General features: G+C 50.1%; 1 protein-coding gene across 1 annotated transcript in view; it reads right to left on the bottom strand.

Moving 5' to 3' along the window:
- Rbpms2 (RNA binding protein, mRNA processing factor 2) overlaps window positions 1-25,753 on the bottom strand; it is a 32,455-nt gene extending 6,702 nt beyond the window's left edge. The window contains exons 1-5 of the mRNA XM_051156673.1: window positions 25,379-25,753; window positions 2,636-2,713; window positions 2,066-2,104; window positions 889-951; window positions 438-588 (exon numbers count right to left, since the gene is read on the bottom strand). Of these exons, the coding sequence (XP_051012630.1) occupies window positions 438-588; window positions 889-951; window positions 2,066-2,104; window positions 2,636-2,713; window positions 25,379-25,471 (424 nt within the window). The 5' untranslated portion in view covers window positions 25,472-25,753. The remainder of the gene's footprint in view (window positions 1-437; window positions 589-888; window positions 952-2,065; window positions 2,105-2,635; window positions 2,714-25,378) is intronic.
- Window positions 25,754-27,263: the final 1,510 nt, after the last annotated feature.

The following is a 27,263-nucleotide window of genomic DNA, read 5'->3' as shown; positions in this document are numbered from 1 at the left end:
AGACAACAGCCTCCATAGTCAGAACACTGGTCTCCCCTCCTACCAACCTCTTCCACACAGAAGGGGACCCAGCACCATAACTGAACCATAGCTCCCCTTCCTCCAGACCAGGGAAAGAAGAAGCCTTGTGACCTTGGTTGGCATGGTGAATACCCTATTTCTAGAATATCTCAAGCAGGCCACAGGTAACAAGAGGAAATCACAAAAAGGCTTCAAGGAAATTGTGTGCCCCTAATAGGCTAGGAGCCCATCCTTATTGAGTCTAGGAACGGCTGCAGAGCTGGTAAGTCTCAAGGCAGTGGCTATGGGTGAGACAAAGCCCCAGAGAAGGAGCCGTGACTGATTTCCTCAGGACCTGAATATATGCAGTTTAACAGGAGCCTGCTGGCCTGGGCCAAGCCAAAGGGCAGAAGAAGGAAGGTGGGAGCCCCACTCACAAGGGTCCCGTGCAATCAAATGCGCTCCTAGGGCAGGGTGGACACTGGTGGGATTTGGTGTCGCTATTAGCTTGCTCTTGGCCATCTTGGTGTTGGCTTTGGCAAACTCTAGCCTCAGGGTCTGTGGGTTCTCGGGATCAAATCGAATGCCCTGAATGGGGAGGAAAGGAAGAGAGACTCATACAAGGACCCACACTACCAGCTGCCATCAATGCAGGGGCCCCAGAACCAAGCACACAGGGCTACAGCAGAGGGAATGCTGTTGAGCTGACGGATAATGGCATTCATCACACCAGGCACCCAAAGGTTCTGCCCCGGAATGGGTGGGAAACAAGAATCCACGTGTTTGTCGAGCGTGCAGTAAGGGGAAGACCAGCAGTGAACAGAACGGGGGCAACCACTGCTGCAAAAGCCTGTGGGTCAGAGAGAGGTGTGTTCTCAAGCTACTCACATTCAATGCATTTTTGGCTGCTTCTGCTCCTGCCCGGCTGTCAAAGATCACAAAGCCAACAGGCTAGGAGGAAGGAAGAGAGAACAGCGTTGCATCTCTCCCTGCCTTACATCCCTGCATCCCCAGGTCCAGCACTTGCCTAGTATGTCCAAGTCTTCGGCTCGACCCCCCGCCCTCAGTACCACAAACACTAAAAATAAAGATTACCTAATTGGAAACACCATTTGACCCGCTGCCTAGTCAACAGAGAAGAAATACAGCTCTTGCCCATAACCTCCCTAAGGTATGTCTGGAAGATTCACATGCATCTAAGTTAGGACGCCCTCCTGAGCACCACACTGTGATGATGCCAACACAGCATTGCCCCATGTGCCACATTATATCACCCTTTCTGTGGGTTTTTTTTTTTTTTTTTTTTTTTTTTTTTTTTTTGGTTTTTCGAGACAGGGTTTCTCTGTGTAGCCTTGGCCGTCCTGGACTCACTTTGTAGACCAGGCTGGCCTCGAACTCACAGAGATCCGCCTGCCTCTGCCTCCCAAGTGCTCACCCTTTCTGTGGGTTTTGCTTGTTTGTTTTTTTCTCTGAGACAGGGTTTCTCTGTGTAACAGCCCTGGCTGTCCTGGACTCCCTTTGTAGAACAGGCTGGCCTCGAACTCACAGCGATCCACCTGCCTCCGCCTCCCAAGTGCTGGGATTAAAGGTGTGCGACACCACCGCCCAGTTTGTTTTTGTTTTTTAAGTCTAAAGCAGCCCGGAGGACACCACCTAGGTCTGGCACGTGTTAGGCGAGTGCTCTACCACCGAGCTGTAACCACCACCCCAGAAGCCTTTGCAAATACATGCAGATAAGGCTGAAAACTTCTGACTTCAGACTCCTAGTGCCCCCCCCCCCCCCCGAAGGCTCTGGCATCCTGTAGAAGCTCAGAACCCAGCTACTATGTCTACTGTCTTCAGCCATTAGGGCCAGGCCATCTGTGGTTCCAGAATGCTGGAGGCTGACAAGGCCCAGCTGGCTAGGAAAGAAGAGAGAGCTGTGGAGGCCGTCCTGTCAGGACAGAGTCAAGGCAGAGGGGAGTGGCTCTCTGTCTGAAGACGCCTTTGAACAGCAGGGGGAAGGTTTCCGTTCCGTGCCAGCAGTAAGCCTGGGCTGGGAGGAAAAGCATAGAAGAGAGATTACCTGTCTTGAGGTGAGCTTGATCAGAGACCCCTCATAGCCCTGTGGAGAGAGGTGGCCGTTTCAGGGGCTCAGAACTTCTTACCGAGCTAACCCAGCACCGTCTCTTTCCCGTATCAACCTCATCTTTCCACCTCAATCCCCCGAAACATTCTCACACTCCTAAGGCAACCCCCACGCGGATGCTGAGTTCCTGCAGTCTTTGTGTTCTGAACCACATGGGACAGAACCCAGGCACTCCCATGCGCCTCTACTAACTTGTAATTGGAGAGCAAGTGCCTTATTCAGTCTCCTCAGCTTCAAATGGGGGCTGCGGGGGTGGGGGGGTGGGGGCTACACTGAATCTCAAGAATTCCTCACCGTATCCACTTTACAGATGAGTAAACAGAGGTTCGGCAGGGCCAAGAAACTGGCAAAAGATGAGACTCAGCAGAGCCACCCTAGACCAAGCCAGACCTGTGACCTCGCTTCCTCGTGCACCTTTCTGCGGCAGCAGTTCAATCCACAGCAGAGATTCGTTCTTGCTGCTCAGTCTTGTCCCTGGGCTCTGGGGGCTCCTGGACCCTGACTCACCTTGAATGGCCGGAAGAGCAGGTAGAGTTCTCTAGGTTTAATATCCACGGGGAGGCCGCTGACAAACAGTGTCCGGACCTGGAGACAGAGAACACAGAGTGGTCAGGGTCGACAGGAAGGACAGGGTTTTCGATCATGAGGTAGGGCTCAGAGAACCCGCGCATATCCTAGGCCTCCTTTACACACGCGGCTTCATAGCTCTGAGCCTACCAAAGCTTCACGCAACATCCCTGAGCACATCTCCTGGCAGCAGAGGCAAGGCAGAAGGGCCCCTACGTACCATCCTTTCCCAGACCAAACAAAGACCACCACCCACCCCACCTGAAGGAGTGACAGCACTTCACTCCACAGAAGAGCACATAAAAATGTTACGGTTTTGCACTTCCTACACAGTCATAAGAACCAGAGTTTAGGGGGCTGGAGAGATGGCTCAGCGAATAAGGGCACAATCTGTTCTCCCAAAGGTCCTGAGTTCCAATTCCCAGCACCCACATGGTGGCTCACAACCATCTGGAATCTGATGGCCTCTCCTGGCCTGCAGGTGTATATGCAGATGGAGCACTCATACATAAAATAAATAAAATCTTTTTTTAAAGATTTATTTATTTATTATGTATACAATACTCTGCCTGCATGTATACCTGAGCACCAGAAGAGGGCACCAGATCTCATTATAGATGGTTGTGAGCCACCATGTGGTTGCTGGGAATTGAACTCAGGACCTTTGGAAGAGCAGACAGTGTTCTTAACCTCTGAGCCATCTCTCCGGCCCCAATAAATAAAATCAAAATTAATTAATTAATTAATTAATTAATTAATTAATTAAAAAGAACCAGAGTTTGGATTTGAATGCCCACATAATAAGCTGGATGTCCCAACACCTCTGACTGTAGCACTGAGAAGGATGGAGACCGGAAGCTTCCAGCCTAGGTTCAAGAACTATGTGGAGAGTGACAGAAGAGGACAGTAACGCCCTCTTCCAGCCACCACTCATGGACACAGACTCACACAGATATGTATGCACAAATGCATTGACACACATATATGGATGCGCACATGCACACACACACATTGAAAACTTAAAATAAACAAAGTTCTATTTTGCCAGAAGGTACTAATAAGCCCTTGGTGGGAAAGCTCTGGTCTGGAGAGAGGCAAAGACACACAAAGAATTATTTCTTGTGCTCTGGAGAGCGGGAAGGTGGGTGGAGGGTGGGGGAGGGGTCGACAACGCTGCTACTTCTGTTTTCTACACTAGACTTTACAGTAGCTGGGAATGAGTTATAATCTTGTGTCTAAACATAGGTAGCACTTAGCAAATGCCATTAAAAATTCACTAAGTGCCAGGAGTGGTGGCACATGATTTTAATTTTAATCCCAGCCCTTGGGAGGCAAAAGCAGGTGGATCTCTGTGAGTTCGAGGCCAGCCTGGTCTACAAAGTGAGTTCCAGGATAGCCAGGGCTTCTACACAGCGAAACCCTATCTCGAAAAACCAAAACAAAAATTTACTAAACTAGCTGGGCGTGGTGGAACACGCCTTTAATCCCAGCACTTAGGAGGCAGAGGCAGCTGGACCACTGTGAGTTCAAGGTCAGATTGGTCTACAAAGTGAGTCTAAGGACAACCAGGGCTATACAGAGAAACCCTGTCTCGAAAAATGAGAAATAAAAAACCAAAGCAAATTTACTGAGTTGGGTATACTGGCACTCTCATGTAGTCTAAATACCTGGAAGGTAGCGGCAACAGGGTCAGGAACTCAAGGTCATCTTTGGCTACAGGGAGCTGAGGCCAACCTCAGCTACAAGACAGCTTGTCTCAAAACAAACAAACTATACGTTTACTATATATGGGAACAGGTAACAAGTTAGAAATAAAACAATTATGGCAATGGGATTAAAGGCTGGCCACCTTGCCCATATGGCTTTGTTTTTGAGGAGGATTCTCTGCATAGCCCTGGCTGTCCTGAAACTCACTATGCAGACCAAGCTAGCCTCAAACACACAGATGTGCCTGCCTCTGCCTCCCAAGTGCTGGAAATAAAGGAACGCACCACTTGGCTTTCAAAAATATTTTGTGTGAATGTGTGTTCCGTCTACATATATGTATGTATGCTCCACATGCATGCCTGGTGCCATGCATCACTGGAGCCCAGAACAGGGTGTCGTATCCTCCAGAACTAGAGATAAAGAAGTATTCGAGCCACCATGTGCGTGCTGGGAATTGAACTTAAGTCCTCTGGAAGAGCAGGCGTTGCTTTTAACCACTGTGATAATTTCTCCAACCCCTACCCTGGGTGTGTGTGTGTGTGTGTGTCTGTCTGTCTGTCTGTCTGTCTAAGATTTATTTATTTTATATAGATGAGTGCATATACACCTGCATCCAGAAGAGGGCATCAGATCCCACCATGTGGTTGTTGGGAGTTGAACTCAGGACCTCTGGAAGAGCAGTCAGTGCTCTTTTAACCCCTGAGCCATCTCTGCAGGCCATCTTAGCAAGTTCTTGAAGAGGGTTTGATGCTGTGATGAGTGTCCTCCCTGTGGTTACGGTTGGTAATGAAGTCAGATCTTAACACCAGATTGTATCCTGTGACTCCTGGCCTCCTGAACCGCAGGTGGGGGCACTTGAAAAAATTGGTACAACTGTGTACCCAACTTCTATTTTTGTTTTATTTATTTGTTTTTGTGGTACTAGAATCCTGTACATGCTCGGCAGGCACTTTACCACTGAGCTACAATTCTTAGTTTTTTTGTGTCTGTTTCTTTTGAAACAGAGGGAACTCTCTATGTGGATCAAGTTGGCCTTGAACTCAGAGATCTGCCCGCCTCTGCCTTCCCAATGCTTGAGTTAAAGGGAATTGCCACCATGCCCAGCTGATTCCTAGCTTTAAAAAAAACAAAAACAAAAACTTTCTGTTTGAGACAGCATCTTGCTGAACTGCTCAGGCTAGTCTTGAACTTTCAATCCTTTCACCTTTGTCTCCCAGGCACTGAGATCACAGGTGCCTCAGGGGGCTATTGCCATGCAAATGTGCTGGCACCAGGTGTAGAAGTAGGCACATTACCTGGGGGTGGGAAGAGGAGGTCTTTAGTTTACTACAGGTTTGTTTTGTTTTGAAGGCAGAGCTTCTCCTTTAGCTCTGGCTAGCCTGGAATGTGGTGTGGGGTGGTGTGGGGTGGGGTGGGGTGGGGTGGGGTGGGGTGTGGTGTGGTGTGGTTTGAGACAGGATTTCTCTATGTAGCCTTGGCTGTCCTGGATTCACTTTGTAGACCAGGCTGGCCTCAAACTCAAGAGATCGGCCTGCCTCTGCCTCCTGAGTGCTGGGATTAGCGGCGTGGGCCACCACACCCAGCCTGGAACTTTGTACACCAAGCTGGCTTTGAATTGCCACCATGCCCTGCCTACAGTTTTTAAGCTTATTTTTTATGTGTGTGTATATACATATGTGTATAGGCCAAAGAACAACTTGGAGGAGTCAGTTTTCTCACTCCACCATGTGGGCCCCAGAGGATTGATGGCAGAAGCCCTTAACCCACTGAGCCATCTTGCCAATCTGGTCTTCTGATTTAGATACATTAACACACACACACACACACACACACACACACACACACACACACCTTTTATTCATTCATTCACTTGTTTTTAAATAATTATTCTTGTGGGGTGTGTGTGTGTGTACATGCACACCTGTGGAGGAAAGAAGAGGACATCAGACTCTCTGGAGCTGAGTTACAGCTGTGGGCTAACTGAGTTGGGTACTGGGAACAGATCCTGGGTCCTCTCTGCAGAGTGACAAGTGCTTGTAAAAGGGGGACCATCACCTCACTAGCCCTGTAAAACAAACATTCAAGGGCTGGTGAAAGGCTCAGTGGACAAGGACACTTCACTGCCAAGGCTGCTAACTTGAGTTTGGTCTCTGGAAACCACACAGTAGGAGAGAATCCGCAAATTGTTCTTGGACTCTTCACGTGCATCTCTTAAGTTTATAATATCACCACTGGACAGGCTGACCCAGGAAGCCCAACACAAGTTGAAGGCTTTTAGGTCAGCCTCCAAAAGACATCAGACCTGAGAGGTGGCTCAGCACTTGTTGCTTTGTAGATGGCCTGGGCTTGGACCCCAGCACCCACCTGATAGCTCATATCTGTAGCTCCAAATGTCAGGAGGATGGATTTGTTTTTGTTTTTAAAGACGTATTTATTTGCTATTACTATGTATACAGAGCTCTGCCTGCATGTACTCCTGCAGGCCAGAAGAGGGCACCAGATCTCATTATAGATGGTTGTGAGCCACCATGTGGTTGCTGGGAATTGAACTCAGGACCTTTGGAAGAACAGGCGGTGGTTTTAACCTCTGAGCCATCTCTCTGTGTTGCTTTGACACCACCCAGAATGTCAGAGGATCTTTAGTGCCCTCTTTTGGCCTGAGGGCAACAGACAGACACACACACACACACACACACACACACACACACACACACACACAGCTTTCATGGGCACTTCTCCATGCACACGGTACACATACAGCAGACAAGCAGGCACACACATAACTGGCTTTTGTATTAGGAACCTGAAAGAGTACCAAGCACTTACACACACACACACACACACCCCTGCACTCCCCCCAAGAGTCAAGATTGTCAAAGAAAACCAATCCTTTAGCTGCTGGTTACCATGTCAGCACACCCATCTACCGAAGAGTGAGTTTCAGGGGGGAACAAACTTCCTGTGAAATTTTGTTGAGCACACACAGGACGGCCTCTGGCCACTTGGATGAGTTCTCCTTAGATACATGACATTTTACCATGGCTGTTTACCTTGCCCAGGCCCCAGAGCTCTGTACCCCTACAGTGCTCCCCACTTTGCCCTGTTCTTGGTGGCTCCTTTGGGAAGTATACAGCTGAGGCTCCAGGCTGCGCACCCTGTGCTCTTAGACTCTGGAGTCTCTCAGCCTTTTGCTGGCAGGGTTTCAAGAGTGCAAATGCTAGACGGTGGTGGCACACACCTTTAATCCTTCCTAGCACCTTCAAGGCAGAGGCAGGAGGATCTCCTATGAGTTCCAGACCGGTCTGGTCTACAGATCGAGTTCTAGGACAACCAGGTCTACACAGTGAAACTCTGTCTCAAAAATCTTTAAAAAAAAAAAAGTACAAGAAAATCTCCAAGCACAAGGCCACATAGAAGACCACTGTCTCACAATGCGAGTGTCTCTGCTATACAGCCTGGCAGAGAAGACATCTGCTCTGGGGCACCAGGAAAGAACCCTCAGCGTAGCTCAGGGTCTGTCTCAGAGGCTGGGACTTTGAGTGTAAACTGCCTACTGAGGGGACCCCAGCAGACATCTTGTCTTCTCCCCAGAGCAACCTCACAGAAACTTCCACCTCAGCCCTCTCCAAAGCCTGCCTCTCTCAGGCCAGGCTAATTTTAATCCCTCTCTCAAATGGCCCTTTGGCCAGACCTCCCCAGAGGCCCCTTAAATAGCAAATTCTCAGCACCAAGTTTCCTGCTCAGTGTGGGAGTAGGGCCTGAGCTCAGGGATCTTTCCTCATCTCCGTCTCAGACCCTCCTTTCCATCCTTGTCTCTGGGCCACATGGCTGGTTTCATCTGGTTTCCATTCTAAACCTTCTTAAAGGCTAGGTACAGCAAGGTTCCCAGCACAGACACAAAGCAGTTATGGATTAGGTGAGTGGGCCCATCTGCAGGTCACAAGCCCTTTGCAGAAGCCAAGTGCCAGAGGCTAAGTCCCAGGAAGTCTGAACAAGTCCCAGAAGTTTGACATGAACACCCTACCCCAGCCAATTACACCCTTCTATCCCCCTTGTTAAGAGAGGTGCCTCAGCCGGGAGTCGTGGCACATGCCTTTTATCCTAGCACTAGGATTTAATCCCAGCACTAGGCAGAGGCAGGCGTATCGATGTGAGCTCAAGGCCAGTATGGTCTACAAAGGGAGTCCAAGACAGCCAGGGCTACACAGAGAAGCTCTGTCTTGAAAAGCCAAAAAACAAACAAACAAATAAAAATAAAAATTTTTTAAAAAGAGGGGGGAGGAGATGAAAAAGGATTACGGGGCATGTTCATTTTGTCTTGCTGGGCCACCTCTGGTTTCTTTAGAGGAACTGAATATGGAGGGAGAATTTTTTGGTTTTTCAAGAAAGGGTTTCCCTGTGTAGCCTTGGCTGTCCTGGACTTGATTTGTAGATCAGGCTGGCCTCTGCCTCACTGAGTGCTTATATTAAAGACTTGTGCTACCACACTAGGCTTGGAGGGAAGATCTTGAGCGACAGGGTCCGATGCTTTGGAAGGTGGAAAAGTTTAGAGGTTTTTTCCTTATGTCTAAAACTTTGTATGGTTGTGTGCCAGAGCAGTTCAGACTGTTGAGAGCCACACAAGGCGACAGTGCCCAAGGGCCATGCCAGGACTTCGGGGGAAGGAATGGGCAGTGAGGAAACCTAGCGAGTGTCAAGGGTGGACGGACACTCTCCAGCTCACGAGTGAGAAAGGAACAGGGCACAAGCAGCTGCCGTGAGAATGGGACCTAGAGTGTGTGGGGTCCAATGTGGAAACAGAGCAATGGTGGGTTCCAGACCCCGCCCCCTTTTCTGCGTGCTGCTAGCTAGCCTTTGGGTTCATGCCTCCGTTTGCTGGTTTCTGCTTTTCTTTTGTCGTCACTTTGGCTTTCCTATCACCTGGAACAAAAATTCTTGGGAAGGGAAGACCCAACTATAGACTAATAATGCAACTGCCCAAGTGGATCGCTGGTGACACAGACAGTCTCAACGCTTGGGTTTCACTCAGCTCTGTTCCTTGGTGAATCAAAATGCTTGCTGACTGTGGTGGTGACATATACCTACAATCCCAATTCTTGGGGAGCTGACACTGGAGTATTGCTGTGAGCCTGAAGCCTAGATGGGCTGGCCACACAGTGAATTCAAGACCAGCCCCAGATACATATTGAAACCTCATCTCAAGAAAACCAAAGGCAAGGGGGAGGGGGCAGCTGCGCACGCCTTTAATCCCAGCACTTGGGTGGATCTCTCTGAGTTTGAGGCCAGACTGTTCTGTAGAGTTGAATTCCAGGACAACCAAGGCTACACCGAGAAACCCTGTCTTGAAAAACCAAACACAGCTGGGCTTGGTGGCACATGCTTTTAGTCCCAGCACTCAGGAGGCAGAGGCAGGTGGATCTCTGTAAATTCGAGGCCAGCCTGATCTACAAAGTGAGTCCAAGAGAACAAAGGCAAGAGAACAGGCTAGACCTAGCTGGATCAGAGTTCACGACTCATCTATAGGCTTTGGCCTAGGGAAGCTGCTTTGTCTTTCTGAATGTTTTGATCTACAACACAGACACCACCCACCTCTAAGACCAAGAGTGCTCCTTACGCTAGCCCTAGCCCATACATAAGGCTCAACAAAGGGTATGAAGTAATAATGTACCTCCACAAACTCTTCCCTGTCAGCTAACAAGAGCCATCTGTTTATAAGGGTTGTCTAATGAGGCTAGATCAGGTCCAGGGAAGTCTAGAGCTGATTGACCTTAGGCGGTCACTGGAATCTTGAGCTTCTCTCTTCCCCAGAGGAAGTAATAAATACTCCAGGTTAAAAGCACCAAGGCGGCCGGGCGTGGTGGCGCACGCCTTAATTCCAGCGCTCAGGAGGCAGGGGCAGGCAGACCTCTGTGAGTTCAAGGCCAGTCTGGTCTACACAGTAAGTTCCAGGATAGCCAGGTCTATACAGAGAGCTTGTCTCAAAAAATAAAATAGAGACTGGAGAGATGGCTCCATGGTGTAGAGTAAGCACTGTTCTTGCAGAAAATCCTAGTTGAATTTCCAGCACCCACATCAGATGGTGCACATCTGCCTGTAACTCCAGCTCCAGGAGATCTGATGATCTTACGGCTCCCCAAGGCACCTGGCTTGTCTACCAATTGAGTTCATGATAGCCAACACTCTGTGTAACAGAGAAACCCTATCTCAAAAAAAAAAAAAAAAAAAAAAGATGAGGAGGAAATGAGTGTGACAACATAGCTGCCCATGACACAGTTTGGATACTCAGGACATGCAGCCTAACCAACCAGTCTCGCATATCTTAGCCTAGCATGAGGCCCATTCCTCTTATCACCTTCTCGTGCCAGGGTAACTGGGCCATCAGGAGAGGCCAGACACACACCAGAATTCAGCACTAACATCGAGTTGATGCCACAGCAAAAAAGATCAACCAAAGAACTTGTGACCTACCTATTCCATAGGCTTATAAAAGTGCACGCACGCACGCACGCACGCAAGCACGCCTCGAATTAACGGAAGGTACCACACTTGTTTCCTTAGGACTCTCTCCATATCTCTTCTAGAGAAACAGCAACACAACTCAAGGACAGTCTCTTTCCTGTCCTGAAAGGTAAACAGCAACTACATCACTTTTAGGCTGACACCTTCAGGGCAAGTAAGAGCAGACAGCTAGGGGCCACGGTCACATCCTCAGCACAGCTAAAATGCAAGTTTGCAGTTGGTGGAGAGACGGATGGAGAACCCTTAGATGGTGCATGTCAGGAAACAACTCTCCCAGTGGAACCTGCTCAGGGTGGTATTCCCATACAAGACAACACAGACAGGGCCACGCAGCCTCTACACCAGCCAGGAGACCAGATACTGGAGGTCCCAGCTGAGCCCAGGCCTGTCTAGGGGAAATGACCAGAACCTCATTCCTGCCCAAAGCTGCTCTTCTCTTACACATGCCTTACTCCATATCTTTGTTCCATAGAACCTGGGAGTGTGAGGGAAGGCCCACTTGCACCTGCTAAGTCCACCCCACAGGCTGTGGTTTGATGCCCAACTTCTTGGGACTCTCTAGGCCTTTACTGTTCCTCAGAGAGAAGGGCCTATGTATTCTTAGGCTCTTTCTGTCCAGCCAGTGCTAGCCTCACTCAGTCCATAGGTACAGGACCAGGACAGTTCCCATCTTAAGGTCCTCAGGGTGGAAATTACCCCTCCTGGTAAACAGATTTAAAGGAAGATTTAAAACAAACAAACAAAACAGGGTTTCTATGTTACCTACCCTAGCTGTCCTGGAAACTAGCTCTGTAGACCAGGCTGGCCTCGAACTCAAGATCTGCCTCTAGAGTTTTGGGATTATAGGTATGCACCATGACTTTGGTGGTGCATGCTTTTAATCCCAACACACACACACACACACACACACACACACACACACACACACGGGCGGGCGGGCGGAGAGCGAGTGAGCGAGCACCAGAGCACCTGGCTAACAGCACAAATTCAGCTGTATGAAATCGGCTTCTAGTCAGGCAGATACTGGAAGCAGCCTAAAGGTCACGGCTCAAACAGCAGCTGCTCAGACCTCCCTGCTCTCAGAAGCTCACCCAGGGTCTTAAAAGGTTAGGTGGGGAGGTCCTCTTCATTAGAGAACCTGTACTCAGAAACAGGACAAGGACCTAGCTGGTCACTAGGTCTGTGTTCTCCTCTGTAAAAGAGGGAACAGAGCTGCCAGGCGTGGTGGCGCACGCCTTTAATCCCAGCACTCAGGAGGCAGAGGCAGGCAGATCGCTGTGAGTTCGAAGCCAGCCTGGTCTACAAAGTGAGTCCAGGATGGCCAAGGCTACACAGAGAAACCCTGTCTCGAAAAACCAAAAAAAAAAAAAAAAAAAAAGAAGAAGAAGAAGAAGAGAGGGAACAGAGCTATCACTGAGGGCTCAGGATTGAGAGGAATATCCCAACTTTACTTTTCTTTTTGTTTTCTGAGATGGGGGTCCCATGGACTCCAAATTGGCTTCCCCCTCCCCAGTTAGTTGAAGATGACCTTGAACTGCAGACCTCCTGCCTCCACCTCCCACTGTATCATTATGCTGCTTCTTTTCTACACAACTTTTTAACACCCCGCCAGGACCTCCTTCATACCAAGCATTAAACACTTGCTGCTCAGTTACTGTGGCTGAGAGGATGGGCTCCATAAATGCCAGATTTTATTATCGATGGAAAGGGTAAACACAGCTTTCAGAAACAAAGTGACACCCACAGCCATTAAATCCTCTTACCCTTTAACTCTGAAGGACAACACAGCCTTCCTCAAACCCCAAAGCAGGAAAGCCGAGACAGGACCTGGAACTCAAGGGATTACTGTGTAGAGGACTGAGCTTTCTTCCCTGCACCTCAGAAACCCCACCACCCCATTAGAGGCAGCAGTCTGCCTACATAAACCCTGCCACTGGGACAGACCCAGGGAGAATGTATGCACAGGAAAACTTTTGGCAATAAAAATATCCTACAAAAAGCCGGGCGTGGTGGTGCACGCCTTTAATCCCAGCACTCGGGAGGCAGAGGCAGGTGGATCGCTGTGAGTTAGAGGCCAGCCTGGTCTACAAAGTGAGTCCAGGATGGCCAAGGCTACACAGAGAAACCCTGTCTTAAAAAACAAAAACAAAAAAAACAAAAATCCTACAAAAGAGATAAAATACATACATACACACACACACAATTATTGAGTCTCTCTCTCTTTGTGTGTGTCTGTGATTTTATATAATTCGCATGTAGCCCAGGCTAGCCCCAAACTTGTTATATAGATGAAGATGACCTTAAAGTCTCAATTCTCATGTCTGCCTCCTTAGTGCTGAAATTACAGATGACAGGTATGTGTCATCACACCTAAAAGTGATTTTTGAAAACTGAATCTTGAGCTGTGTGCAGTAGAATGAAAGAGGCTAAAGTGGGAGGGTTGTGGGACTGGACCACATACTAAAACACTGACTCAAAAAAGCCCAGAAACAAATGAGGATAGCAGGCATGGAAATCTCAGTTCTTAGGAGGCAGAAGGATCTCTGTGAGTTTTAGGCCAATCTGGACTACAGTGAGATCCTGTCTCAAGAAACAAAACAAAAAAAGAAAGAAAAGAAGGTCTGAGCTCGGTGGTGGTGGTGGTGGTGGTGGTGGTGGTGGTGGCGGCGGCGGCGGCACAGGCAGGCCAGCCTGGTCTACAGAGTGAGTTCCAGGACAGCCAGGGCTACACAGAAAAACTCTGCTTGGGGGAGGGGTGGAAAGGTCTGGATCAGTGGTTAAAGGTGCGAGTACACATGCCTATGATCCAAATTCACCTCCAGAACCCAGTGGTGTGCATCACAGGACAGGAAAATCGCCCTGAAGTGTGTGGGATAGAGAGGCCTGAAAAGTATGTAGTGAGAGAAACAATAGAAATCAAATCCTGCCTCAACAAAAGAAAGGCAAGTGACGCCCAGCTGATTGTTGTGAACTGGGCTGCCACCCACCACCACACACACACACAAATAAGCAAAACTAAAAGATAATTTTTTAAAAAGGAAAAAGAAAACTAATTCTGTAAGTTATATTTTGTTTTTGTTTTGTTTGGTATAGTCTATTTGCGGTCCTAGAGCCTGAACCTAAGGCTAGCCAGGGACTCCCCTACTGAGCTATCCCCAGAAATCTTTTAGCATCTCTAAAAGCTAAGAATTCAAACTGTAAAGGATCACTGACCCATCCACTCCATCAAGGTTCAAGTAACTCCTGCTCCAGTTCCGGGCGCTCACTGCTGGAGGTGGGGCTCCCTGTGTCCCCTGGATGGAAAACACTACTAGGAGGGGGGAGGGGAGAGGAGGGAACCCAAACTGGGAAAAACAAGACTCTTGTAAGCCCTTCCCACATCCTTCCCCCCTACACACTCTTGGTCCTCGGCAGTAACCTAAATAAAGAATATTTGAGCTGGAAGATAACTGTATTTTTAGATGAGAAAACCAGGACCCAGGGGTCCAGAGAGCTGCTAGCAGCCACTGCACATGTAAAAAGTAGCTTTAAGGTCCCCCAAGTGCTTGGCTCATGAGTCAATGCCCATTTTCAGACCTTGATCTTTTTTTTTTTTTTTTTAAGATTTATTTTATTGTGTATACAATATTCTCCTGCATGTAATAACTGCAGGCCAGAAGAGGGCACCAGATCTCATTATAGATGGCTGTGAGCCACCATGTGGTTGCTGGGAATTGAACTCAGGAACTTTGGAAGAACAGCAAGGGCTCTTAACCTCTGAGCCATCTCTCCAGCCCCAGACCTTGATCTTATTATGCCAGGTCTGCTCAGACCCTAGTAGGAGGCAGCTTTGGGTACCCAGGGACAAGCTGCTTTCGGCTTTTGACCAAAGGGGAGATAAACAATACCTTGCAGAACACTAGGGTGGGTGAGGGCGATGCTACGGGTTAGTCTTAAACAAAGCTGGTTTTAAAGAGGTGAAAGGAGCCAGGAAGCCATGGTAGCTCACACCCGTAATACACACACTCTGGAGGCTGAGGCAGGAGGATAGTGAAGAGAATCTGAGACTGGCCTGAGAATTCTAAGACAATCCAAAGCTGGTCCTGGTAGCACACATCTGTGATGACAGCCCTGGGGAGGCGGGGGCAGGTGGGTCTTTTTTAGTTCCGGGCCAGCAAGGTCTACCTAGCAAGTTCGAAGCCAGCCAGAGCTACATAGTCAGATCCTGTCTCACAAATAAATACATGAATGAGGTGGGAGGTAAAAGTGACTGATTACCACCTCCACCCTCTAGGCAAGCAGCAGTGCCTTCTACCGGTTCTGGACAGGATGCTAATCAATCATTGGGACAGATGCAGGACCCGCCTCCCCCGCCCCCCTCAGACCTCAGGGGCTGCAGGCTACATATAGAGCAAGTTTTCCTGATATAGAAACACTCAACACCCTTATGTAGATGCCACTGTAATAATGGAATGTGATCACCGCAAGGGAGACTCCACTGAGAACCAAGACACCGGACTCAGGCTGAGCCCCCTGATCAGAAGGCAGCTGCCAACCAGACTTAGAAACCCAAGAGACACCTCTGACAGTTACCAGGAGCAAAGCCCCAAGGCCCTATCACCAACTACAACAAGTGGCTGCGGGCCTTCCCTTGTATCTCAACTGTGAAGAACAGTTCCCCCATGCTCTGACGCTCTAAAAACCAAAACCTTTTCTTCCCTTTTTGCTTTCTTTCTTTTTTTTTTTTTTTTTTTTTTTTTTGGTTTTTCAAGACAGGGTTTCTCTATGTAGCCTTGGCTGTCCTGGACTCACTTTGTAGACCAGGCTGGCCTCGAACTCACAGCAATCCGCCTGCCTCTGCCTCCCGAGTGCTGGGATTAAAGGCGTGTGCCACCACGCCTGGCTCCTTTTTGCTTTCTTGATGGTCTGTCACCATCTGTCCCAGGAAGGCACTGAACCTAGCTGTCTAAATAATTCTTCTCTCTCAGCCTCTTAAGGTAACTAGGGCAACAGGTGTGTACTACTGAATTCATGTTACCTGACTTTGTTGGTATACACACTGCAAAAAGAGTAAGCATTAACAGTAAAGACACACCTGCCCAGACTCCTTGGAGTTAAGGGCCAGGTATAGTGGCGCACGCCTTTAGTCTTGGCGCTCCCAGAGACAGAGCAGGCTAATCTCTGAGTTCGAGGTCAGCCTGACCTACATAGAGTTCTAGGACAACCAGGGTTACATAGAGAGACCCTGTCTCAAAACACAAACAAACGACGCAGGGAAGGAGGAAAGCATTGCTCTTTATCCCTCTCCCAAGAACCCCAGTGCTTCCTTCTACCCACAAGAAAGGAAAGGGGCAGTGCATGACCCAACGGGACAGTGAAGGCGAAACCGAGAATAAAGTAGAAGCCAAGAGGTGTGCCACTGCCAGGCCAATGCTGAGGTTGCCAGGTAGAAACCTCAGGGCAGCCACACTCTCATCTCAGTGGCCAGTTTTTCTTTGGTTGCCCCAGGGAGGAGGGAGGATTCTGCTTGTGTCCCTAGGCTTAGGCTTGGCACAGCAGGCTACTCTTTGCCCCTCCCAGGGAAAGAAAGCCCTGAGTGGGGGCCACTTGACGCCGGGTGGATGGAATGTAGCAACATGGCCTGCAGACCCAGGACTTATAAGGCACTAAGCGAGGACGCGGGGAAAGAGCAAGCAGCACACAGTGGTAGGCAGTGGCTGTGAACCTTGAGAGACACGAGCTCCCTGGAGTCCACTGCTCTGAGGACAAGCTTCCTGAGCTTCTTGTGGAGCTCTGGGGTGGCTCAGTGGCTCCCTCACACACCAACCAGATAATTTCCCGCGGGAAGTTCTTGACCAACAGCACCTCATCCCACAGTGCCTGACCACTGTCACCACATCAGACCTGGTACAAAGCCCCAGGCTTCAGAGTCTGTCCTGTCATCCTGACTGCCCAGCCAACTCCAGCTGCCAATTACAGTCACCGGAGGTTGGCTGTGAAGTCGTGTTCTGAGCTAACACTTTGTGGTAGTTACGCTCATCCATAAACGAACCAACCACGGGCTTGTAAGCTTGACACTCCTTTTGATGTATGGGCAAGCCAGCTCAGGGGTTAAGTAGCATATAGCCAAGAGCTGGGGGTAAAAGTCCAAGTTGCTTAGAAAGTTTGGGGCTTTTTTCCCCTCTAGGTTGTAAAACATAACTCTAGCATACTGACTGTGTATAGGAGTGGGAAGGACAGAAACCAGGGACAATCCAGCTAAGGTGATGATAGCAAGGCATCTAAGGGGAGAAACACAGCTGGCCACGTATAAAGAAAGTACTCCTTAAGGCTTCAGACCTCATCCTCTAAGCCACCCATAGCCTCAGGAGGAGAGAAGGCTTCATGTTTTATGAACACAACCAGTCAAAGCTTGTCATGTGCACTGACCTATGCCTCATTTAGAAAACTAGGGCTGACAAGAGGCACCATGTGGTGCAGAGTTGGTGCTACGGCAGGATGCTGCAGACAGACAAGATGGTCATGTGGCTCCGGGCAAAACCAGAGGCCACACCCAGAGGCAAGAATGTCTAGGCACTCCCAGCATTAAAGGAAGTCTCCCAAGTCCACTCAACTTTTGGCTGAGCTATCAGTGATCATGATCTATTCCTTGCCTGTATGCCTGGTGTCTGTAGTCATTGTCATATTGCTGTGAAGAGACAGCACAACCAAGGCAACTCTTTAGATTTATTCATATATGTACATACACCTGCATGGCAGAAGGAGGGATAAGATCCCATTAAAGATGGTTGTACGCCATCATATGGCTGCTGAGATTTGAACTCAGGACCTCTGGTACAACAGCCAGTGCTGCTTTTTAACTGCTGGGCTCCAAGGCACCTCTTTTAAAAAGGCAACATTTCATTGGGAGTTTGCTTACAGGTTTGGAGGTTTAGTCCATTATCATCATGGCGGGAGCATGGCAGCACACAAGATGATGCTGGGCCAGCAGCTGAGAGCTACATCCTGATCCACAGGTCACAAAAGAGACAAACCCGGATGTGGGCTCTGGAAAACCTCAAAGCCCACCCCCAGTGACACACTTCCTCCAATAAGAGCACCTCCTAATCCTTATAATCCTATCAAAGAGTTCCACTCCCGGGTGACTAAGCATTCGTATAGCAAGAGGCGGCCCCAGTCAGATCATGGCTGGCTGGCTGGGGGACGGCCATTGTTAGATCACGGAGTTCAATGTGGGCTAACGTCTTTAACAGCAGCAGAACAGAAGAAGCAAGCGGTCTTGCAACCTCACAGTGGCCCTGAACCAGGGACTGACATCTTCTCTCTCCATCTGTCCGGGACCCAATGGGTTAAATGGCTTAAAACAAAGAAAAGGCACCATTTTCCATACTCATGGAACTTAGCAACACCAACCCAGAAGATGGAGGAAGCCAGCATGTTCAAACACTGAATGCAATTTAAAACCTGATTCTCTAAGGAGCAAGCTAGCCAGGCTGCCTACACATAGGGTAGGAGGAGATAAGGAGACCCAAGAGAAATGTCTCTAGAATGGCAGTAGTCACTGGAGCGCGAGACTATTCGTTTCTTTAATTAAGATGCTCATGGTGGTCTGTGGCACTGGGTTAAATAGCTATCAGCCTCATATTTAGAGAAGTAAGGGTTATGACTCCTGTAGAGAACTTAAAATATAGGGCTGGAGAGCTGGCTCAGAGGTTAAGAGCACTGTCTGTTCTTCCAGAGGTCCTGAGTTCAATTCCCAGCTCCCACATGGTGGCTCACAACTATCTATAATGAGATCTGGTGCCCTCTTCTGGCATGTGTATGTAATAAATTTTTAAAAATTATATATCTGAGTCATTTTCATTATTCCCAGACAGTGGCAATTCTAAACACGTACGCTAAAATAAAGCTTTTGGCTGGAACTGATGCCTCATCTTCTACTGCCAGGTCTTAGGCTGCTGCCAGCCCAAAACAGACAGCCCAACTCAATCACGAGGTCCCTATACTTTTGGGACACAGACATGACCCAGAACTGAATCTTCAAATTTTTTGGTTGAAGCTGGGCATGGTGACGCTTTAATCCCAGCACTCCAGAGGCAGAGGCAGGCAGATCTCTGAATTTGAGATCAGCCGGGTCTAAAGATGGAGTTCTAACACTATTAAGTCAAGGTCCCTGTCTCAAAACAAAACAGGTTACAAGGACAGAACCTCAGGCATAGAAGTATTTGAATAGCAAGCACAAAACCCTGGGTTTGATCACCAGTGGGGGAGGAGCAAATGATTACAGACGCTTTTTTCTGCTTCACCCCTCCCCATCTCACCAGCCCAGTATGTGGATAAGCAAACTTTTCGTCTCCCGTTTCCAAAGTGATGTTAAGGACTCCACAGTGCTACTACTGCGAAAGAGATTAAGACAGAGGGACACACACTAAGGACAGCCTATTAGCAACCCAGCTTCTCCACGTGGGTGAAGACAACAGCCACAGCCACAGCCACAGCCACAGCCAGGCCTGGAGAGAAGACTGCCAACCTCACAGAACCCTCCTGGATCCACTTGCCTGGGCCATGCTTCCAGGCAAGTACCTAGAGATACAGAAGACTTCCTTCCCTCACATTGAAAGGCTTGCCAGCAAACACCAACATGTCCCAGGGACTTTCAAACAGCTCATTCTTTCTTCTCTGCGTAGCCCTAGTTGACCAGAAACTTGCTGTGTCTACATAACGTGGCTGCCCTGAACTCACTGTGTAGACCAGGTTGCCTGGAAACTCTGCCTTTGCCTCCCAAGTGCTCCCATGCCTTTTTGTGGGGGGAAGGAAAGGTTTCAGGTAGCCCTGGGTAATCCAACTGTATTAGTTTAAATAAGAATGGCCCCCATAGGCTCATATATTTGAATGCTTAGTCGCCAGGAAGTGGCACTATTTAAAAGGATTAAGGAGGTGTGGCCTTGTTGGAAGAAGTATGTCAGTGGTGTGGGCTTTGAGGTTTCAAAAGCCCATGCCAAGCTCAGTGTTGGTCTGTGCCTCTCTGCCTTTGGTTCAGGAGGTAGCTATCAAATTTATTTCTCCAGCACCATGCCTGCTGCCATGATTCCCACTCTGATAATAGAAACTCTAAGCAAGGACCCCAATTAAAATGTTTTCTTTTTCTCTTTTAGAAGAGTTGCCTTAGTCACGGTGTCTCTTCACAGCAATAGACCAGTAACTATGACACCAATTTAACAATATAGCCAGTCAACTCCCATCCCTCCCGCTACTTCCCAAATGCTGGGATTTGAACCATTCAACACCATATCTCTTTGGTTGGTTTTGGTATGTGTATTGAGACAGCCTCTTGCTCGTAGCCCTCCCTGGCTGAAAATCCCTATGTAGCTCAGGCTGGCCTTGAACTTGAGTCAGTCTTCCTGTCTGAACATCTTAAGAAGTAGGATAACAGGCATGACCCATCACACTGATTTCAGAGAAAAGAAAAAAGGAACTGGAGAAAAATGGGGCACTGGAGAGATGACTAGGCAGTTAAGAGCCCCTACTGGGCTTGCATGGTGCCTAAGTTCAATTAGGTACCAGAACCCATCTGAAAGTTCAGTTCCAGGGGAACACGATGCCTCCTTTTGGCTTACATGAGCACTGCACTCACATACACTGACTCACACAGACATATACATATAGTATGCATAACTGAAAACTAAATAAAAAAAAAAAAAAAGGAGACGACGATGCCCAAGTCATACACTGCACTCTAGATTTCCTCTGTATTCATTTAGACTAACCTTGGCCTATTCATCCCTGTAGGTCTAACATCCTCCCACCTCTCACACCTCAGAGAGGAAGATTAAAAGCTCTTAACTCCTCAGAGGTGCCAGAGACCCGTTTCCTGACATCTTCTGAGGATGCATCCTCTTATCCCAGCTACTATGGTAAAGAAGGGTAGCAACCATTGGCTCAACTGTAGATACCTTGGCTACCATTAACTCTTGACTTTCTACAGTTTACAATTTATACCCTCACCTCGGGAACCCAAATATCACACTTCAATGACCCAAGGATGCTTCCTAATTAAAAATTACTTCAGGAGCCGGGCAGTGGTGGCGCAAGCCTTTAATCCCAGCACTTGGGAGGCAGAAGCAGGTGGATCTCTGTGAGTTCGAGGCCAGCCTGGTCTACAAAGTGAGTTCAGGGCAGCCAGAGCTACACAGAGAGACTCTGTTTTGAAAACAAAAAACAACAACAACAAAAAAACATAAAAAGATTACTTCAGGATAACCCCATCACCTGGGAGGCAGAGACAGCCCACAGTTCCAGGCCAGCCAGGGCTCTAAAAACAAAATTACTGTGGGGGCTGGGATGCAGCTCAGTGAGAGACCACTTGCTTATTAGCATGAGTGATGCCTTGGGATCAACCCTAAGCACCAAAAGCAAAACAAATACAAAAAGTAACTACAGCCAAGTCTCCAAACTCATCAAATTACATGTTGAATAAATGTAACTTTATTAGTGTCAAAGTAGTTTTAAGTAACACTGAGTACTGAAGCTCCCATCTGTAATCCCAGTTACACTGTAGCTCCCATCTGTAATCCCAGTTACACAGTAGCTCCCATCTGTAATCCCAGTTACACAGTAGCTCCCATCTGTAATCCCAGTTACACTGTAGCTCCCATCTGTAATCCCAGTTACACAGTAGCTCCCATCTGTAATCCCAGTTACACTGTAGCTCCCATCTGTAATCCCAGTTACACAGTAGCTCCCGTCTGTAATCCCAGTTACACAGTATTGCAGTAAAGCCAGTATTCACCAGGTTGAGGCAGGAGGACCAAGAATTTGAGGTCAGGGTGATTGAGCTACACTGTTTGAGGTCAGCCTAGCATTCCAAGCCAGACTGGGCTATGCAGCAAGACCCTCTCAATAAACAAATACCACACACACTGCTCTCCAGAAACACTAATGACCTCACCATCCAAGGTAATCACTAGAATCTAAGCAGTATTTTCAGGGTCTGTGACATCATCTGGTGCTCCATTAAGATCCACCTGGAAGAGGGTACAGCCTTAGGCCACACAGGAACTTCAGCCTCTCACCTTAATTCCCACTGTCCTCCTTAGCCTTCAAGGAGTATCAAAGCTTTTAACACATCTCAAGTGGGAGATAATGGCAATTTCCTTCCTCCTTCACATCCTCTCAGGCTTTTGCTGCCTCTCCACATGGCAGACTACTAGTAGTTACCAAAATACACCATGAGGACCCATGATCCACACAACCCTGCTTCCTAGCTTTGCTTTTGAAATAGGAACTATGTAGTTAAGCTAGCCTTGAACCTGCAATCCTCCTGCCTTGTCTTGGGAGTTACCCTTTAATGGAATGGCCTTTCCACTCATTAACAACCTCCTGCTCTACTCACCCTCATGTGAGGGAGAGCTAACCTCTAACTTCCTAGTGTGACTATAGTACCCTTGTATTAGACACACCACCACCACCAGGCAAGTCCTCCTCCCTCCCCTGCCCCCTTCCCCCCCACACACACACCTGCAACCTTTTTTTTTTTTTTTTTTTTTTTTTGGAGTCAGTTTCTCTGTGCATCCTTGGCTGTCTTGGACTCGGACTCGCTTTGTAGACCAGGCTGGCCCTGACCTCAGAGACCTGTGTGCCTCTGCCTCCCTGCTGAGATTAGGCCAATCTTTTCATCTGTATTCCAGAGAAGGAACTTGAGGTTCAGAGTATGTATGAATACATATGAACCCCCAAGGGTAGAGCAGGAGGCAAGCAGGGAAACCTGACTATACAGAGCGGTTCAAGGAAAGTAGACTCAGAGATGCCACCTAGAACCAAGAAAACACATCCTTCTGCAATCTGGTACCCTTAGGAAATGAGGTGTTAAAGGCAGACAGTAGTTTTTACTATTCTAGGCTTGTTATAGCTAATCAATAGATGATTGGGAAGAGCCAGTTTCAGCCACAGCAGTAAATCACTAAAGCTAACAGTACTGTCTGCATCTTAGGGATTGTAAAACCGACTGCCTGGGACCAGTTCCAGCCATGGAACCTGAAAAAGATAGCTAAGAGTGAGTTCTTGGGTTACTGATCAGAACGCTGCTGAGGGAAGAGTCTCTCAGTCTCACCAGACAAGAGCAGACACTGGACATCAGGAGAACCCACCCACCCCCATGCCCTCAGGGTTTGTTTGTTTGTTTTGTTTTGTTTTTTCAGGACAGGGTTTCTCCCTGTAGCCTTGGCTGTCCTGGACTTACTTTGTAGACCAGGCTGGCCTTGAACTCACAGCGATCCGCCTGCCTCTGCCTCCAGAGTGCTGGGATTAATGGCGTCCGTCACCATGCCTGCTTGCCCTCAAGTTTTATTTTAAAACCTTTCAGTTATATTTTATTTTTATATGATGGTGGAGAATGAGGGCTAGGGTGCACATGCAGAGACTAGGGAACAGCTTCTAAAAAATCAGTTCTCTCTTTCCAGCATGTGGATTCCAGGGAGTAGGTAGTCAGGCTTGGTGCAAGCACTCAGTGAGCCATTTCACCAGTTCTATTTTATTTCTAAACATGAAATGCTTCACGAGTGTTTGTGTCCCCTTTAACGGAGCCCATGCTAAGCTATCCCGCACTGTTCCAATTTTAGTGTTACGTGCTTCCTAATTGAGGACCTACTGAACACTAGAACTCTGCTAAGTACTAAATTCAAGCCCAGGTCTCTCTGTAGGTACCACTCACGACTCTCTGAACCAAGGCTATGGCTGACCCCAGTTCCTTAGGGGGAGTAGCACAGACTCTGCTTTTTGGATATCCTGTCCTCTTCTCTCCGAAAGACAATTTTAAGCAGCAGCCAAGGCCTCATGTACTTTTTCCAACTCTTCAACATGGTTACTTCCCACCCAGAACAACGGGTCTGACTGAGGATACAGCGAGCCTTTTCAGTAAGAGTGAAGTCCCTGCTGAGGGCCAACCTTTTAATAGATGCAGAATCTGGGGTCCTCACACAGCTTCAGGAAGCACGTGCCCTCCCCCAGTTTCAGCACAAGAGGGTGGGAAAAACAAGCAGAGATCACCACACACCAGCAAACCACACACACACTCACCACCACCACCACCGACCCTCGCTCAGGGGGAGATTCTAAAAATCAGACAGATCAGGATGGGGTGGACCCCAAAGCTAGGAACTGCAGGGAAGACAGAACCAAAGCCAGCTACCACCCCAAGCTCTTAGCAGAGAGACGTCAGGCCCTCCCTTTCCATCGCTAGAGTGAATCGTTGCTTATAGTTCTCCACCTCCTTGTCCCCAAAGCAGGATCCAAACCTAGGTTATCAAGATGTCATCCTACTGGTGCACTGGGGCTGGTTGGTAGCAGCCTCTTGCTGGCGCAGCCCAAGAGTGGCCCATTCCGCGCCGACCCATAGTACGACCGGTAAGAAACAGAAGGGCCTCTGCGGTTACTACCCCAGACCAAGGGAAGGGCGCTGGGGCTGGATAACTGACCCTTGGTTTCCTGGGCAAGAGCATGCCAGGGCGGGGCAGGAAGAGTCTCTCAGCCCTAGAGTGACACAGCAGACGTCAAAGGAACTCCCTGGGAGCCTAGAAGCCTGACCCCTTTTCATACAAGTTCTGCCTAGCCTCCACTCGCTGCTACCTTTAAGGCTGTTATCCCGCCCCCGCCCCACGTGTACGTCGTCCTCACGAGCCCATGAAACCCACCCGCAATGGTGGTGGTTCCTGACGAGGTCTCACAACCGCTTTTTTCAATATAGGGAGGTTGGACAAGATGATGTCACCCTCTCCTTGAAAGATCCCACCCAGGCCATTTGGGGGGTCCTGGCTTTACCAGGTCAAAGGGCGAGAACAGGAAATAGTGTTTCTAGAATCTCTCTTTTTCCGACTCATTAATTAAATTGCCGGCTCATCTCTGCAGAAGCCCAATTTGTGAGACGGGAAGGGAAAGCCGGGCCGCCCACTAAGACCTCAGCTCTAGGGAACCCAGACACAGGAGAGCTGGCCCGGCCTCCCAAGCCACGGCGAGGGGTCAGGGTGGGAAGAACTGGTGGGTGAGCATGCCTCCCGCGTGCCCACCCGGGTAATCCCTCTCAGCTCCTTCCAGCAGGAGCGGGGGTCCAGGCCACCCAGAGGCGCGCCTTAGGCGAAGCGCGCATGCCGGACCCCGCGTGGGGCACGAGGGCAGCGCGCCTAGGACCTGCGCGGCGCCGCAAGCCCAGCGCGGGGGACACACGGGTGGCCGCCGACGCGCGCCCCCCTCCAGCCCCAGAGGACGGGGAGACAATGCCGGCCCCGCCGGGCCAGTCCAGGCCGCACGCCCCCGCCCTCTGGACACGAGCTGCTCCTCCCCGGGGCGAAGGGCAAGCGGCGGGAAGGCGCCAGGAGCTGTGGCCCGCACGACCTCGCGCCGCCTCTGGCCCCGCGTGCCCTTCTCCCGCGTCCACCTCCGCGGCGTGCACCTCCCGCGCGCCGAGTCCCGCGGCCGCACACCCACCTCCTCCTCCAGCGGGCCGCTGGGGCCCGTGCCGGTGCCGGTGCCGGTGCCCGGGCCGGTGCAGAGCTCGACGTCCGGCTTCAGGTTGTTCATGGTGAGGGGGAGACGGAGCGAGGGGCGCGGGACGCGCGGCCCCCGAGGTGGGCAGGGGCGAGGCGAGCCGTGCGCCCCCGAGGAGAGTGCGGGCTCGTGAGGAGACGGGCAGCTGCCGCGTCAAGCTAAGGAATAAGGAAGGGGAGAAGGGGGGGGTTCACATTAAGTTCGGCCGGTGCGGGAAGGCAGCCGAGGAGAGGCACCGGGAACCCGAGAGAAGCCCGTGCGGCCACAGCCTCCGGCTTTTCACTGCGGCGGGCCAGTGCGATCGCGGCGGCGGGGGGCGGGCGCCGGGGGAGGGGGCGGGCGCCGGAACCGGCCTCAGCTGGGACCCGGCCCGCCCCTCCCCCGCCCCGCGGTCTCCCGGGGAACGCGCAGCCAATCCCCGCAGCCCACTGCGGGCTCGCCCCGGCCCTGGCCGCGACTCTCTGGCCTCGCTGTGCCTCTCTTAGCTCTGGCGTTTTCCCCTCTCCGCTTCCTCGGCCGACCCCCTCCTCTCCCTTCCTCTCCTCCCGCCCCCCGCCCTCCCAACTCAGCTCTCATCACCCTCCATTCCCTTCTCCAAGACAAGTTTTTAAACTTTGATGAACTCTTTCAGAGAACTTTTCTTAAAGGAGCCGTGCGTGGTTTGGGTGGAGCTTGAGGTGACCCGCGCATTGCATCCCCAGCCAGGGCAGCGGCGGCGGGGCTCTAGGTTTCATTGCCCCCCCCCCATGTGGGGGATGAAGGCTGTAGCGAGCACCAATTTGGGTTCACCCCAAATTCCTGTCGGGTCCGGGTCAGCGTTTTTCTTCGCGTGCGGCGGCTGGAGGCCGGGTTCTGGGGGGTAAGGCAAGGAAGGGGGAGGGCGCAAACACCTGATCTGGAGTAGGTCACTTAGTGGTTTTGCTGAGTGACCTTGAGGAAATCACCTCCCCTCTCTGGCCTGAGGCTTCCAGCCCAGAAGGTGGGAATTAGAATACAAACTCTTTCCTCACCGTCCCACCCCACCCCTGTCTACTCTAAGAGGAGATTAAGGGAATCTAATCGTTTTCAACTCTAGGAAAGGGTACCTCGACTGACCTAGAAGGTTCCAACGCTCGTCACCTCCACCCGGCTTTTAAGACTTCACACGTCCAGCTCTTTTTCCGCTCCAATTCCGAACTCCAGGGTGGGGGAGGGAAGGAGCGGGCTGACGCCTGGGGCGGGGTCGCTCCGACTTCCACCCAGTGGTATTTAGGGGGGCGCGGCCTTAGGGTAAGATTTCCCCCTGCCGGGAAAAAAAAAGAAAAGAAAAGAAAAAGGAAAAAACGCTGACCAAGACGCTCTCCTGCGAGCAGCCTGTAAGAACCCGCACCTACCTGAAGTCGCAAGAGAAGAGCAGCGGCCCTGGGTGCCCTGCAGAGCCGCCAGGGCACTGGGACCCTTTCGTGCGCCCCTGCCCCCGAGTTCCTTTACGTGGACTGAGACCTCCCAGCCACAGTCCGCGATAATCCTTGAGCAGACAGCTGAGAAGTGAAGGGATTGGGTCCGGCTCAGGTGACTCCGGGTGCGATTTGCTACCCCGACTTTGGTCTTAGTGTCGGGATTCTGGGCGTGAGGCGGCGCTCCAAGGCGGTGTACTTGAAAAACCTTGGTTTGCAGCCCCCCGTACCAGTTAGGAACCTTGACCTTGGGCAATGGCTTAGTCCCTGGGGAACTTCCTTGTGCGGACCTGCCAAATAGAGTTAGCTACATCATGCGTGAGAGTTGTGCTGTGGATGGTCTTCCTGAATAACTTGTCATCTCACGTTAAGCTGTCGTCTCACAGGTA

Source organism: Acomys russatus, chromosome 14 (genome assembly GCF_903995435.1).
Source record: "Acomys russatus chromosome 14, mAcoRus1.1, whole genome shotgun sequence".
Lineage (NCBI taxonomy): Eukaryota > Metazoa > Chordata > Mammalia > Rodentia > Muridae > Acomys > Acomys russatus.
This window is presented reverse-complemented; position numbering and strand designations above follow the sequence as displayed.